The sequence below is a fragment of the Anomaloglossus baeobatrachus genome, chromosome 1 (assembly GCF_048569485.1).
Source record: "Anomaloglossus baeobatrachus isolate aAnoBae1 chromosome 1, aAnoBae1.hap1, whole genome shotgun sequence".
Classification (NCBI taxonomy): domain Eukaryota; kingdom Metazoa; phylum Chordata; class Amphibia; order Anura; family Aromobatidae; genus Anomaloglossus; species Anomaloglossus baeobatrachus.
The window spans coordinates 499084691-499100184 of record NC_134353.1 but is presented as its reverse complement, the minus strand read 5'-3'; the positions used below and the strand labels follow the sequence as shown (position 1 = coordinate 499100184).

The window sequence follows — 15494 nt, the reverse complement described above, 5'->3', positions numbered from 1 at the left end:
ATCCACACAAGATAGCTGACATCGGACACTAGGCCATCCACACAAGATAGCTGACATCGGACACTAGGCCATCCACACAAGATAGCTGACATCGGACACCAGGCCATCCACACAAGATAGGTGACATCGGACACCAGGCCATCCACACAAGATAGCTGACATCGGACACCAGGCCATCCACACAAGATAGCTGACATCGGACACCAGGCCATCCACACAAGATAGCTGACATCGGACACCAGGCCATCCACACAAGATAGCTGACATCGGACACCAGGCCATCCACACAAGATAGCTGACATCGGACACCAGGCCATCCACACAAGATAGCTGACATCGGACACCAGGCCATCCACACAAGATAGCTGACATCGGACACCAGGCCATCCACTCAAGATAGCTGACATCGGACACCAGGCCATCCACACAAGATAGCTGACATCGGACACCAGGCCATCCACACAAGATAGCTGACATCGGACACCAGGCCATCCACACAAGATAGCTGACATCGGACACCAGGCCATCCACACAAGATAGCTGACATCGGACACCAGGCCATCCACACAAGATAGCTGACATCGGACACCAGGCCATCCACACAAGATAGCTGACATCGGACACCAGGCCATCCACACAAGATAGCTGACATCGGACACCAGGCCATCCACACAAGATAGCTGACATCGGACACCAGGCCATCCACACAAGATAGCTGACATCGGACACCAGGCCATCCACACAAGATAGCTGACATCGGACACCAGGCCATCCACACAAGATAGCTGACATCGGACACCAGGCCATCCACACAAGATAGCTGACATCGGACACCAGGCCATCCACACAAGATAGCTGACATCGGACACCAGGCCATCCACACAAGATAGCTGACATCGGACACCAGGCCATCCACACAAGATAGCTGACATCGGACACCAGGCCATCCACACAAGATAGCTGACATCGGACACCAGGCCATCCACACAAGATAGCTGACATCGGACACCAGGCCATCCACACAAGATAGCTGACATCGGACACCAGGCCATCCACACAAGATAGCTGACATCGGACACCAGGCCATCCACACAAGATAGCTGACATCGGACACCAGGCCATCCACACAAGATAGCTGACATCGGACACCAGGCCATCCACACAAGATAGTCAGTGGAATCCGCTGACAGATATCTCTCCAGACCCCATACACAAGAAAGTGCTTAGCTCAACGCAGCCCGCTACCACATACACACACACACACACACACACACACACACACACAGTTCCAGTGGTTGTAATCCAAGCACTCGATCCTTATGTCCTTTATAGACTGCACACTGATGTTTGGGCTTTGTTGTGTATGACAGGGACATCTACAAAGTTTGAGTTGATCCTGCATGTGTGGCTTCCTTACAGTATAAAATGTCTGCAGGCATGTTATTCTCACCAATGGTTTATTACAGCCCCTACTATTCTGTACACGCTCATCCACAGATCGGTGGTGGTACTGACTAGACTTCTGCCCAGAACAAAGATGGCGGCCGTGTCCTCATAGCACAAAGACTCGCCGGCCGCCCATTCTGACAGCTTCGCTGCTTATAGTCAGCTGTGAGTCGATTGATAGCTCAGCCAGCAGAGAAGTCAGGGGGTCGCCCTGCGGCCATTTTGTAGAAGTCCACCTACAACTGGAATTAGACTAAACCGCAGTAATCATTTCAGTGTGACCCAGCGGAGCTCCATTCCGCTCGTGGTCTGACATCTCCAGCTTTGTTTCTTTACCTGACTTATCCCACCCCTGAGACAAATCCAAAGTCTAATGCGTGGCCGGAACCATCGGCGACATATTTAAGCCTGGCAACACCGATCAATACCCGACAAATGTTTAACCCAACTCCTAAGACGCCCAACAGCATATCAACCCGCTGATAGTCAGCTCCTCGCGTCTATGTCTGGCCATGTCCCGGTGTCCTGCCCTCTCAATGTGCTCCCGGCGCCCACAGCAAAGATGGCCGCGCTTCCTGGTGTGTTCATGAAGGGGCGGGGTGTGTTGTCATGACGTCACCGGACCCCAGGCCAAGGATTGTGGGGGGGCGGATTTCAGTTTTAGCCCAGGCCCAGATTATACAGTGAGAAGGAGGAAGAGGCAGTAGAGCGAGAGATAAATTCAGAGAATGGAGAGGGGCGGGCGGTGGACTAGTGAGCAGCAACGGCCTCGGCGCGTGTAAAAACCGTGTACTCGCGACACTCTGCCGGTGTGGAGAGCGAGGTGGCGAAGGAGGCGAGTTGTGTATAGCGTTATGTACTCTGTATGTATATCTCTGTGCCTACATCTAGCATGGCGGGCGGGGGTTGTGTACACCGGGGTGGGGGTGGGCATGTGCTCCGTGGTGTCTGTGTGGAGTCCTGTGGCATTGTTTATAGACCCCCCATTATTGGCTATGGAGAGGCAAGCTGGCCCCACAGTGGAAGTTTGGTACCAGTGATGGGGGGACGAGACCCAGCCAATAAGTATTGGGGGCATCACTGACTCCCCCACTCACATTACTCCTGTGCTGGCACCTCATCTCTCACTCCCCTTGATCACCCTGGCCCCCTGGGATTGTGCTGAGCCCCCTACACACAAGCACTGCCAATGCCCCCCCATGCTGGCCCTGGTATGCTTCTCCCCTGTGCTGTCACCTATGTCTCCCTTCCCCTATGTCTCCCTTCCCCTGTGCTCTCACCAGTCTTTCTCCCCTGTGCTGGCACCGGTACCCCCCCTCCTTTATCACCACGGTGCTGGCACACAACAGGCCTGCAGCTGCCTTTGTCTCTCTCATCAGGGGAGATGCTGGGGCTCCTCTCATCCCTCACACTAGATTGGATACTTTGCATTGTCCTGGCTACAGGCTGCTCCTCCATGGATAGTGTGCATTCATTTGGCTATTGTAACTTCCTGTAACTGATGTGTTCTTTCACTTTGGTTACTTTTTCCATTACTTGTGTATTGTGTAGGACTGTACATATACATTGTATATATGTTTGTCTGTTATGTATTTCCGCTTTCCCTCTTCTGGCTGAGAACTGTGATGATAGTTAACCCTACGCTTCCTATCTGCTGTCATAGGTAATGATTTGATGAACCTACAGTTTTAGGGATCTGCACACAGTTCCCTAGTGAATTGCTCCCTGATCCATGCAGTAGTAACCATGCCTGATTCTAGTGAATTCATGGGATCCCCGGGATTGGGGCTGCTGATATGGGAGCCAAGGACAATGTTCTCCCCTAATGCTAAATCGTTACTTCTTCATGGGGGAATTGCTCTTTTTGCACATCACAAGTATTACATGCACTACAACATGTTTTGGTTGATGCAAGCCTTTCATTCCTAAATGTTATGTATTTAGAAGTTTTCGGTGAGGTATAGGAACTTGTACAGATCCCTCACTGATGGGAAGGACCATTTACCAGCCACATTGGCAAGTTATGTCTGCCTGTTGCCAGCTTCATTGATTCCTGCTGTGATTCACACAGCAAGCAATGGCTTGGGCGGGCGTGCGTGCGTCCGCTGGCTGGTGGGCGTGCGTGCGTGCGTCCGCTGGCTGGTGGGCGTGCGTGCGTGCGTCCGCTGGCTGGTGGGCGTGCGTGCGTGCGTCCGCTGGCTGGTGGGCGTGCGTGCGTGCGTCCGCTGGCCGGTGGGCGCGCGCGTCAGCTGGCCGGTGGGGGCGCGCGTCAGCTGGCCGGTGGGGGCGCGCGTCAGCTGGCCGGTGGGGGCGCGCGTCAGCTGGCCGGTGGGGGCGCGCGTCAGCTGGCCGGTGGGGGCGCGCGTCAGCTGGCCGGTGGGGGCGCGCGTCAGCTGGCCGGTGGGGGCGCGCGTCAGCTGGCCGGTGGGGGCGCGCGTCAGCTGGCCGGTGGGGGCGCGCGTCAGCTGGCCGGTGGGGGCGCGCGTCAGCTGGCCGGTGGGGGCGCGCGTCAGCTGGCCGGTGGGGGCGCGCGTCAGCTGGCCGGTGGGGGCGCGCGTCAGCTGGCCGGTGGGGGCGCGCGTCAGCTGGCCGGTGGGGGCGCGCGTCAGCTGGCCGGTGGGGGCGCGCGTCAGCTGGCCGGTGGGGGCGCGCGTCAGCTGGCCGGTGGGGGCGCGCGTCAGCTGGCCGGTGGGGGCGCGCGCGCGCGTCAGCTGGCCGGTGGGGGCGCGCGCGCGCGTCAGCTGGCCGGTGGGCCGGTGGGGGCGTGCGCGTGTGTCCGTCCGCTGGCTGGTGGGGGTGCGTGCGGCCGGTGGCTTGTGCGCATGTCCTAATGTACCACACTTAAGGTATGTGATTTCTCTGATTGGACGAGAGAGAATCAAATTTGTGTGATAAGATATATTAAAAAGTTACTTATTCTCATGTGTACTATTGATTTATGAAATAAAAATGAAAACCTACATTACTCTTCAAGTCTCCTGCCCCCGATATTATACTCATCCTCTGGTGATTTCATGCTCTTTCAGCACCACTCAGGTCCCGTGGCACCATCTTGTGATCATAACCTCTGAGGTCAGAAGTTGCGTCACAAGCTCCCAATGCAAATCTATGAGAGCGAGCCAGAATGAGGCTCTCATAGACTTGTATTGAGTTGTAACCTCCGCTGCGCTACATAAAACAGGGGAGCTGGTGGCAGGTCACAAAGCCTCGGAGACCGACAGGAACGGTGGTGAAGACACTGGAAGGGGGCAGGGGAATTCAATTTAAAGCACCATTACAGCGCTGACATAAAAAAAGAAAACCTGGAGTGATACTTTAAAGGTGACTCCCCTCTGCTCATAGTGATAAATGATGATTTGACCATTCTATGAAGATGTTGGTATAGACTGAAATTATAGATGTCATTTTGCACAATGTGTATGTGACACTGGATTTTCCATGGGCCAAAAACTCAGTGTTTTAAAGTACAAGCAAAGTGGATGGGCTTTATAGAAATCTCCTGCCCACTGGGCTTCTTTTCACTCTGTGTAAACGGACCTGCATTGCATGTTTCCAGTCCACATCATGTCAATTTCTCTTGCTGGTATACTGAGTTTTATATGTAGGTTTTCCCCAAAGACTTGCATTAGATGCCAAAAATACACAGGTAAAAACCGTATATGCGTTTAGTGTGCTTCTGTGGCGGAAGCGCACCAAAAACATGTGGTCCAGGCCTACGGGTATGTCCGCACGCTGCATTCATGAATTGACAAAAAAATGCACCCTCTGGCATACTTGACGCTGTAAACACTGCCTTTGACAAAAAAGCATGCGTTTTTGTCAGTGCATTTTCTAAAGGAGAAATAAAATGGTAGCTAGAATATATGGAAGAAATAGAACGGATAGAGAGAACCTATACAATAAATAAGAACATATAGAATAGATAGAAAGAAGTAACTGAATAGCTTGATAGATGGATAGGTAGCTTGGACAGCTGTTTTGGGTTTTTTTTATTCGTTTTTTTTTTTGTAAAAAAAAACATGCATTCCCCCCGTTTTTCATATCTAGCACAGGAACAGCAGCAGGCTGCAACCCTCAGCTATCTGCTGTACCTTGGCTGCGTTATGAAAAATAGAGGGGATTCCACACTTTTTTATTAAATAAATCAAATTAAAAAAAGTCGTGGGTTCCCCCCATTTTTCTAAAACCATTCAAGGTGCAACAGACAACTGGGGGCTAATATTATTAGTGTGCGAAGGCCCATCGTTATTTGGCCCTTTCCAGGCTAACAATAGCGGCTCACAGCCACCCCAGAAGTGGTACATACATAAGATGCGCCAATTTTGGCACTGGACCCGGCTCTTTCCATTGCCCTGGTGCGGTTGCAATTGGGGTAATAAGGAGTTAATGGCAGCTCACAGCAGCCACTAGGTCCTAGATTAGTGATGGCAGGTGTCTGAGACCCCACCCCATCACTAATCTGTAAGTAAATAAACACACACACAAAATCCTTTGTTTGGAATAAAATACAAAAAACACCCTCTTCCACCACTTTATTAACCACTAAACACCCCCGCAGGTCCGAAGTAATCCACACGAGGTCCTATGTCGATTCATCTCTGCTACATCCCTGTCCTGTCACAGCAGCACCGTAGAGCATGACTGTCCACTAACAGCAGACAAACGCGCAATGAGAATGAACATGGGTGAACCTCTGACATCAGTGGCGTGACACAGGCAGTAGTGCGGGGCCTGCAGCTGGGATATCAGAGGTTCACCCGAGTTCATTCTCCTTGCGCGGCTCCATCCAGAACGCAACCAAAAGCCAGTGCAAATGCACAGCTAAACATTTTGCTTGCGTTTTGACACACCTCATTAATTTCAATGGGTGGAAAATGTTCACTAAACGCACTGAAGTGACACGCTGGTTTTTTTTTTTTTTTGTTTTTTTTTTATATGCAATGATTTTGACATGTTTGTCAAATAAAACGCTGCTAAAAAAAAAAGCAACGTGCGGATGGAATTTTCTGATTCATCATAGACTTTGGGGAAGCAAAACACATGCATTTTGTCAATGACACGGTGCAGTTTAAAACGTAGCCAAGACGCAAGAAAAAGCGCAACTTGCGCACATGGCCTAAGTATATCAATAAAGTCTTGTCAAACAAAACTACCAAATATAAAAAACAAAACAACTTTATTTAGGTATTAGATACCACAGATAAAAACTGAAGCGATAAAAATGCATGACAAAAAACGCAGACAAAAAAACTCAAGTAAGCTAATTTACTTAATTTGTGCTGAGAAGTTGCTATGTCAAAAGCTCATCGTGGGAACGTACCCGAAGGCTGTTGTTATAAAACTGCAAGCCAATCCTTAGGCCAGCAAAGTCCATGAGAAATATAAAGTGCAGGGCACATGTTGAGGTTTTTTCCTTGCAGATTTGGTGCAGAAATCTGCTGCATGTCAATTCTTTCAGCATTTTTGCCTGCGTTTTTCACCATTGAAAGTAATAAAAATGCACGCAAAAAAAATGCGTTTTTGCTTCTGTGTGCTTCCTGCCCAGAGATCCAGAAATAATGCAGAAATTTCTGTATCTGTATCCAAATACTCAACGTGTGCACATAGCCTTATGGTATGTGCCCACAATCGGTATTCACAAAATTTTGGACGCGACGCTGCAATGTACAGTATAAGCACAGTGGATGGGATTTCTAGAAATCCCGTGCCCACTATGCCTGTACAGCCTGTAGTGTAAACTGGCTTCTTGAGCCGCAAGCATGTCCATTCTTTGTTCTGGAGTCGCAAGCGGTCTCTGCAGGGAGAACGCAGCAAGAGACCACAACTGTTCAAGCCTGGATCATGGGCACAAACAGCTGCGGTCTCCTGTGGAGGAGACTCGCGGCCCCGCATGTCAGGACCTGCCACATCCAGGACGCAGAGGGTTCTGATCGGGGGAATGTACTCTTTTAGTACTGAAAGGCCTAGAACCATTTTAGGACAAGAAGAAATCTCTGCTCTCCTAATGCTGTCATCCTCAGAAATCTTCCGAGTTGTATGTTGTTCTATGGATAGATCCCCAGTCTTCCCGATCGTGTTTGTGACCTTCAGCAGCAGATGGGTTTCTGTCATGTAGTAACTGCTGGACAGATTGCAGCTACACCCAGTGTATTCAGCCTTTGTAGACTATGGAGGTACCATAGAAGCTGGGCCCAATGCTACTAGTATTTTCGGCACAGGTCCTCCTGACCATCAGACGTAATCGCCAGCTTTTTATCAGTTGCAGATTTTTTGTCTCAATGCATGATCAGGTCGATTTGTATCTTGTTTGATCTGCGTAATATTTTTGCTCATTTCTGAAAATAAAAATTGGTACATTTGAGGATATCTGGAGCGTTTGGCTTGCTGTTATGTTCAGGCTTTTGAACATCTTCTAAACCTTTTCAGGCTTTCAAAGATGCCAAGCAGTTTAAAGTGTCAATACTTTCCTGAAGAAGTCAAAGGGAAGGCTAGGAAGCTTTCTGAGAATTTTGTCAGCATGTTTGCTTCATTTATAGATTTTTTTTTTTTTATTTTTTTTTTTAAATCTGGAAAATGATTGTAAAAAGAATGATGGCACTGGAAAAAATAGGAAAAACTTCTCAGGGAACGACCAAAACAGCTTAAAAAGGCACTTTAGTTTTACTAAACTCCAGAGAGAAAACGAGGGATTATTGAAGGGTCTTCTGCTTGAAAGATGCAGCGTTAACATAACCTTAGGTCACGTTCACACATTGAGTATTTGGTGAGGTTTCTTTACCTCAGTATATTACATGTAAGGACACATGCACACATTGAATATTTGGTGAGGTTTCTTTACCTCAGTATATTACATGTAAGGACACATGCACACATTGAATATTTGGTGAGGTTTCTTTACCTCAGTATATTACATGTAAGGACATATGCACACATTGAATATTTGGTGAGGTTTCTTTACCTCAGTATATTACATGTAAGGACATATGCACACGTTGAATATTTGGTGAGGTTTCTTTACCTCAGTATATTACATGTAAGGACACATGCACACATTGAGTATTTAGTGAGGTTTCTTTACCTCAGTATATTACATGTAAGGACATATGCACACATTGAATATTTGGTGAGGTTTCTTTACCTCAGTATATTACATGTAAGGACATATGCACACGTTGAATATTTGGTGAGGTTTTTTTACCTCAGTATATTACATGTAAGGACACATGCACACATTGAATATTTAGTGAGGTTTCTTTACCTCAGTATATTACATGTAAGGACACATGCACACATTGAATATTTGGTGAGGTTTCTTTACCTCAGTATATTACATGTAAGGACATATGCACACATTGAATATTTGGTGAGGTTTCTTTACCTCAGTATATTACATGTAAGGACATATGCACACGTTGAATATTTGGTGAGGTTTCTTTACCTCAGTATATTACATGTAAGGACATATGCACACATTGAATATTTGGTGAGGTTTCTTTACCTCAGTATATTACATGTAAGGACATATGCACACGTTGAATATTTGGTGAGGTTTCTTTACCTCAGTATATTACATGTAAGGACATATGCACACGTTGAATATTTGGTGAGGTTTTTTTACCTCAGTATATTACATGTAAGGACACATGCACACATTGAGTATTTAGTGAGGTTTCTTTACCTCAGTATATTACATGTAAGGACACATGCACACATTGAATATTTGGTGAGGTTTCTTTACCTCAGTATATTACATGTAAGGACATATGCACACGTTGAATATTTGGTGAGGTTTCTTTACCTCAGTATATTACATGTAAGGACATATGCACACATTGAATATTTGGTGAGGTTTCTTTACCTCAGTATATTACATGTAAGGACATATGCACACGTTGAATATTTGGTGAGGTTTTTTTACCTCAGTATATTACATGTAAGGACATATGCACACGTTGAATATTTGGTGAGGTTTCTTTACCTCAGTATATTACATGTAAGGACATATGCACACATTGAATATTTGGTGAGGTTTCTTTACCTCAGTATATTACATGTAAGGACATATGCACACGTTGAATATTTGGTGAGGTTTCTTTACCTCAGTATATTACATGTAAGGACATATGCACACGTTGAATATTTGGTGAGGTTTCTTTACCTCAGTATATTACATGTAAGGACATATGCACACATTGAATATTTGGTGAGGTTTCTTTACCTCAGTATATTACATGTAAGGACATATGCACACGTTGAATATTTGGTGAGGTTTCTTTACCTCAGTATATTACATGTAAGGACATATGCACACGTTGAATATTTGGTGAGGTTTTTTTACCTCAGTATATTACATGTAAGGACACATGCACACATTGAGTATTTAGTGAGGTTTCTTTACCTCAGTATATTACATGTAAGGACACATGCACACATTGAATATTTGGTGAGGTTTCTTTACCTCAGTATATTACATGTAAGGACATATGCACACATTGAATATTTGGTGAGGTTTCTTTACCTCAGTATATTACATGTAAGGACATATGCACACATTGAATATTTGGTGAGGTTTCTTTACCTCAGTATATTACATGTAAGGACATATGCACACATTGAATATTTGGTGAGGTTTCTTTACCTCAGTATATTACATGTAAGGACATATGCACACGTTGAATATTTGGTGAGGTTTTTTTACCTCAGTATATTACATGTAAGGACACATGCACACATTGAATATTTAGTGAGGTTTCTTTACCTCAGTATATTACATGTAAGGACACATGCACACATTGAATATTTGGTGAGGTTTCTTTACCTCAGTATATTACATGTAAGGACATATGCACACATTGAATATTTGGTGAGGTTTCTTTACCTCAGTATATTACATGTAAGGACATATGCACACGTTGAATATTTGGTGAGGTTTCTTTACCTCAGTATATTACATGTAAGGACATATGCACACATTGAATATTTGGTGAGGTTTCTTTACCTCAGTATATTACATGTAAGGACATATGCACACGTTGAATATTTGGTGAGGTTTCTTTACCTCAGTATATTACATGTAAGGACATATGCACACGTTGAATATTTGGTGAGGTTTTTTTACCTCAGTATATTACATGTAAGGACACATGCACACATTGAGTATTTAGTGAGGTTTCTTTACCTCAGTATATTACATGTAAGGACACATGCACACATTGAATATTTGGTGAGGTTTCTTTACCTCAGTATATTACATGTAAGGACATATGCACACGTTGAATATTTGGTGAGGTTTCTTTACCTCAGTATATTACATGTAAGGACATATGCACACATTGAATATTTGGTGAGGTTTCTTTACCTCAGTATATTACATGTAAGGACATATGCACACGTTGAATATTTGGTGAGGTTTTTTTACCTCAGTATATTACATGTAAGGACATATGCACACGTTGAATATTTGGTGAGGTTTCTTTACCTCAGTATATTACATGTAAGGACATATGCACACATTGAATATTTGGTGAGGTTTCTTTACCTCAGTATATTACATGTAAGGACATATGCACACGTTGAATATTTGGTGAGGTTTTTTTACCTCAGTATATTACATGTAAGGACATATGCACACGTTGAATATTTGGTGAGGTTTCTTTACCTCAGTATATTACATGTAAGGACATATGCACACGTTGAATACTTGGTGAGGTTTCTTTACCTCAGTATATTACATGTAAGGACATATGCACACGTTGAATATTTGGTGAGGTTTTTTTACCTCAGTATATTACATGTAAGGACACATGCACACATTGAATATTTAGTGAGGTTTCTTTACCTCAGTATATTACATGTAAGGACACATGCACACATTGAATATTTGGTGAGGTTTCTTTACCTCAGTATATTACATGTAAGGACATATGCACACATTGAATATTTGGTGAGGTTTCTTTACCTCAGTATATTACATGTAAGGACATATGCACACGTTGAATATTTGGTGAGGTTTCTTTACCTCAGTATATTACATGTAAGGACATATGCACACATTGAATATTTGGTGAGGTTTCTTTACCTCAGTATATTACATGTAAGGACATATGCACACGTTGAATATTTGGTGAGGTTTCTTTACCTCAGTATATTACATGTAAGGACATATGCACACGTTGAATATTTGGTGAGGTTTTTTTACCTCAGTATATTACATGTAAGGACACATGCACACATTGAGTATTTAGTGAGGTTTCTTTACCTCAGTATATTACATGTAAGGACACATGCACACATTGAATATTTGGTGAGGTTTCTTTACCTCAGTATATTACATGTAAGGACATATGCACACGTTGAATATTTGGTGAGGTTTCTTTACCTCAGTATATTACATGTAAGGACATATGCACACATTGAATATTTGGTGAGGTTTCTTTACCTCAGTATATTACATGTAAGGACATATGCACACGTTGAATATTTGGTGAGGTTTTTTTACCTCAGTATATTACATGTAAGGACATATGCACACGTTGAATATTTGGTGAGGTTTCTTTACCTCAGTATATTACATGTAAGGACATATGCACACATTGAATATTTGGTGAGGTTTCTTTACCTCAGTATATTACATGTAAGGACATATGCACACGTTGAATATTTGGTGAGGTTTTTTTACCTCAGTATATTACATGTAAGGACATATGCACACGTTGAATATTTGGTGAGGTTTCTTTACCTCAGTATATTACATGTAAGGACATATGCACACGTTGAATACTTGGTGAGGTTTCTTTACCTCAGTATATTACATGTAAGGACATATGCACACGTTGAATATTTGGTGAGGTTTCTTTACCTCAGTATATTACATGTAAGGACATATGCACACGTTGAATATTTGGTGAGGTTTCTTTACCTCAGTATATTACATGTAAGGACATATGCACACGTTGAATATTTGGTGAGGTTTCTTTACCTCAGTATATTACATGTAAGGACATATGCACACGTTGAATATTTGGTGAGGTTTCTTTACCTCAGTATATTACATGTAAGGACATATGCACACGTTGAATATTTGGTGAGGTTTCTTTACCTCAGTATATTACATGTAAGGACACATGCACACGTTGAATATTTGGTGAGGTTTCTTTACCTCAGTATATTACATGTAAGGACATATGCACACATTGAATATTTGGTGAGGTTTCTTTACCTCAGTATATTACATGTAAGGACATATGCACACGTTGAATATTTGGTGAGGTTTCTTTACCTCAGTATATTACATGTAAGGACATATGCACACGTTGAATATTTGGTGAGGTTTCTTTACCTCAGTATATTACATGTAAGGACATATGCACACGTTGAATATTTGGTGAGGTTTCTTTACCTCAGTATATTACATGTAAGGACATATGCACACGTTGAATATTTGGTGAGGTTTCTTTACCTCAGTATATTACATGTAAGGACACATGCACACATTGAATATTTGGTGAGGTTTCTTTACCTCAGTATATTACATGTAAGGACACATGCACACGTTGAATATTTGGTGAGGTTTCTTTACCTCAGTATATTACATGTAAGGACATATGCACACATTGAATATTTGGTGAGGTTTCTTTACCTCAGTATATTACATGTAAGGACATATGCACACGTTGAATATTTGGTGAGGTTTTTTTTACCTCAGTACCTGTAAGGCCACATGCACACATTGAGTATTTGGTGAGTTTTTACCTCAGTATCTCTAAAGCAAAACCAGGAGTGGGTAATAAATACAGAAGTGGTGTCAGTGTTTCTATTAGGCCGGAAACACATCTATGCGAGAAAAATCGGTCCGACTGGGCTGAAAAAAACTCGGCTGATTTTAGTTCACGTTAGGTGCGAGTGCAACGCAAGAGCGATGCTATTTCTCAATAAATTATTGATTTTGCTCGCGTGTGCGCCGCGTGTGTGTCGCATTTGCGATGCTAGTTTCCTGCAACATCTTAACTAGATAAAAGTGAGTACACATGTCAGTTAATTTACCTTTGGGAATGTGATGTCACATTCATCTGTTGAATATTTAATGAGCATAGTTCCTGCCACACTCGCAAATGTGAACGCTGGTGCGCGTGTGTGATCCTTCTTTTAATCTGCTTCCATAGGGAATCATTGAGAAAAATGGTGCGAGAAACTCGCAAAAAAGCAGCATGCTGCGATTTTTTTTTTTTTTCTCAGTCCGATTTGGATTGAGAAAAAAAATCGCAGATGAGAGCTGAATCATTCACTAACATGTGTCCCATTCCAATGCGAGATTTTCTCGCATTGCTCTACTGCGAGAAACTCTTAAGTGAGAAGCAGCCCTTAGGCTATGTTCACACACTGCGTTTTTTACCTGCGTTTTTGGTCCGTTTTTGCTGCAGAAATTTCTTGAGAAATTCTTGTAACCTTTCTGCAGACATTCCCCAGCAAAACCTATGGGAAAAAAAATTAGCTGTGCACACACTGCGTTTTTTTCTTAAGAAAATTCTTTCAGTAGATTTTCTTAAGAAAAAGAATGAGCATGTCACTTCTTTTCTGCAGCTAACTGCGTTATTTGCCATAGATAATTGGCACAATAACGCAGGGAGCAACCAGCGGTAAAAACGCACCGAAAACGCAGGTGCGTTTTTGGTGCGTTTTTTTTAATGCAGGTGCACTAATCCTTCACTCTTAAGAAATTTCTTAAGAAAAATCATTTTTCTAGTGTGAACATAGCCTTAGACTTTTCCTCAGTCCCACTCCTGCTTTTGGCTTACAGATAGAGGTAAAAGCTCACCAAATCCTATACATGTGGACCTGATCTTAGGCCCAAATTTATCAAGAGGTTCACACTAAATTACTGGTGTAAAACAGTGAAAAATTGCAAAATATTTGTGCAAGGTGAAATTGCAGAAAAAATTTAGCAACATCTGCCACTTTCACTCCACGCCTCACCAGCTTTCCAAATTACAGGCAGGATGAAGTGTGGCAATGCCTGCCTGTCAAATTCATCCAAAGTGACAGCACTTCTTACCCCAGAAATGTTACTCCAGTTGTTGTGCCAAATTCGTTCACCTTTCATTGTGTTTGGTGTCTTTGTCCTGTACGCCTCTCATTTAGACAGGCGTGCAAACGTCCAACCTTAATAAGTCAGGGCCTAAGGCCCAGTGCCCAGGCTGTGTAGTTTTGACCCGTATTTTCAGAAATCTGCAGCAAAATCTGCGTGTCCATTGTGAAACCAGCAAAGTCTTTGAGAATGCAGAAGTGCTGTACCCACGATGCTTTATTTTTTCCTTGCGTATTTGGTGCAGAAAAAAAGAAACCTGCACCAAATACACAAGGGAAAAATACTCAACGTGGGCACAGCACTTCTGAATTCTCATAGACTTTGCTGGCTTCACAATGGACATGCAGATTTTGCTGCAGATTTCTGAAAATCTGCATCAAAATTCGAGTAAAAATACGCAGCGTGAGCACAGGGCCTTAGTGTTTAAATCTCTACATCCATTTTGCTGGGACTGAAGTTGCAGAACTAGTGGTGGGAATATTACACACGAGCCTCTTGGCCACCACAAGGCTGTACAGAGCACCCTAATTATCATAGGTGATGCTCCTCTGGTGTAGTTTTAGGCATGGTTTCTAAAAGCCTCATTCTTTTGTGACCTTTTGAAAAAGATGCAATTTTTTACACAAAAAAGTCATGAAAATGGTTGACTAGAAAGAAGCCCTTTTTGACTTTGCACCAGTTCCATGAACCGCATGCACTATTTTGATGGATTTAACTCAATAAACATCAGCGAATACCTAAAGGCAAAAAAAAGTGGACTAAAGGCCCCCCACCAATGATGAATTGGGGCCTATGTGCTTAGTTTATTTTGTCAGTTTGTCTCATTTAATGGAGAAAATTGTAGAAGCACATGGCATTTTTATGCACTATTCAGTATTTTCTCAGCTACTCACACATCCAGTGTCCATGGATGAGGAAGAGACTGTTTGAAAATGTTTTGTCTATGACAAAAAAATAAATGCAG

At 43.5% G+C, this 15494-nt stretch overlaps 1 protein-coding gene across 3 annotated transcripts in view; it reads left to right on the top strand.

Moving 5' to 3' along the window:
* The window catches only part of RNF38 (ring finger protein 38), a 441940-nt gene that overhangs the window by 355207 nt on the left and 71239 nt on the right, over positions 1–15494 (top strand). The window contains exon 1 of one of the 3 annotated variants that reach the window (XM_075315749.1): positions 2126–2309. The exons of the other annotated variants lie outside the window; for them this stretch is intronic. Within the exon in view, the coding sequence (XP_075171864.1) occupies positions 2301–2309 (9 nt within the window). The 5' untranslated portion in view covers positions 2126–2300. Of the gene's footprint in view, positions 1–2125; positions 2310–15494 lie in introns of those variants that run through there. 3 annotated transcript variants of the gene reach the window in all.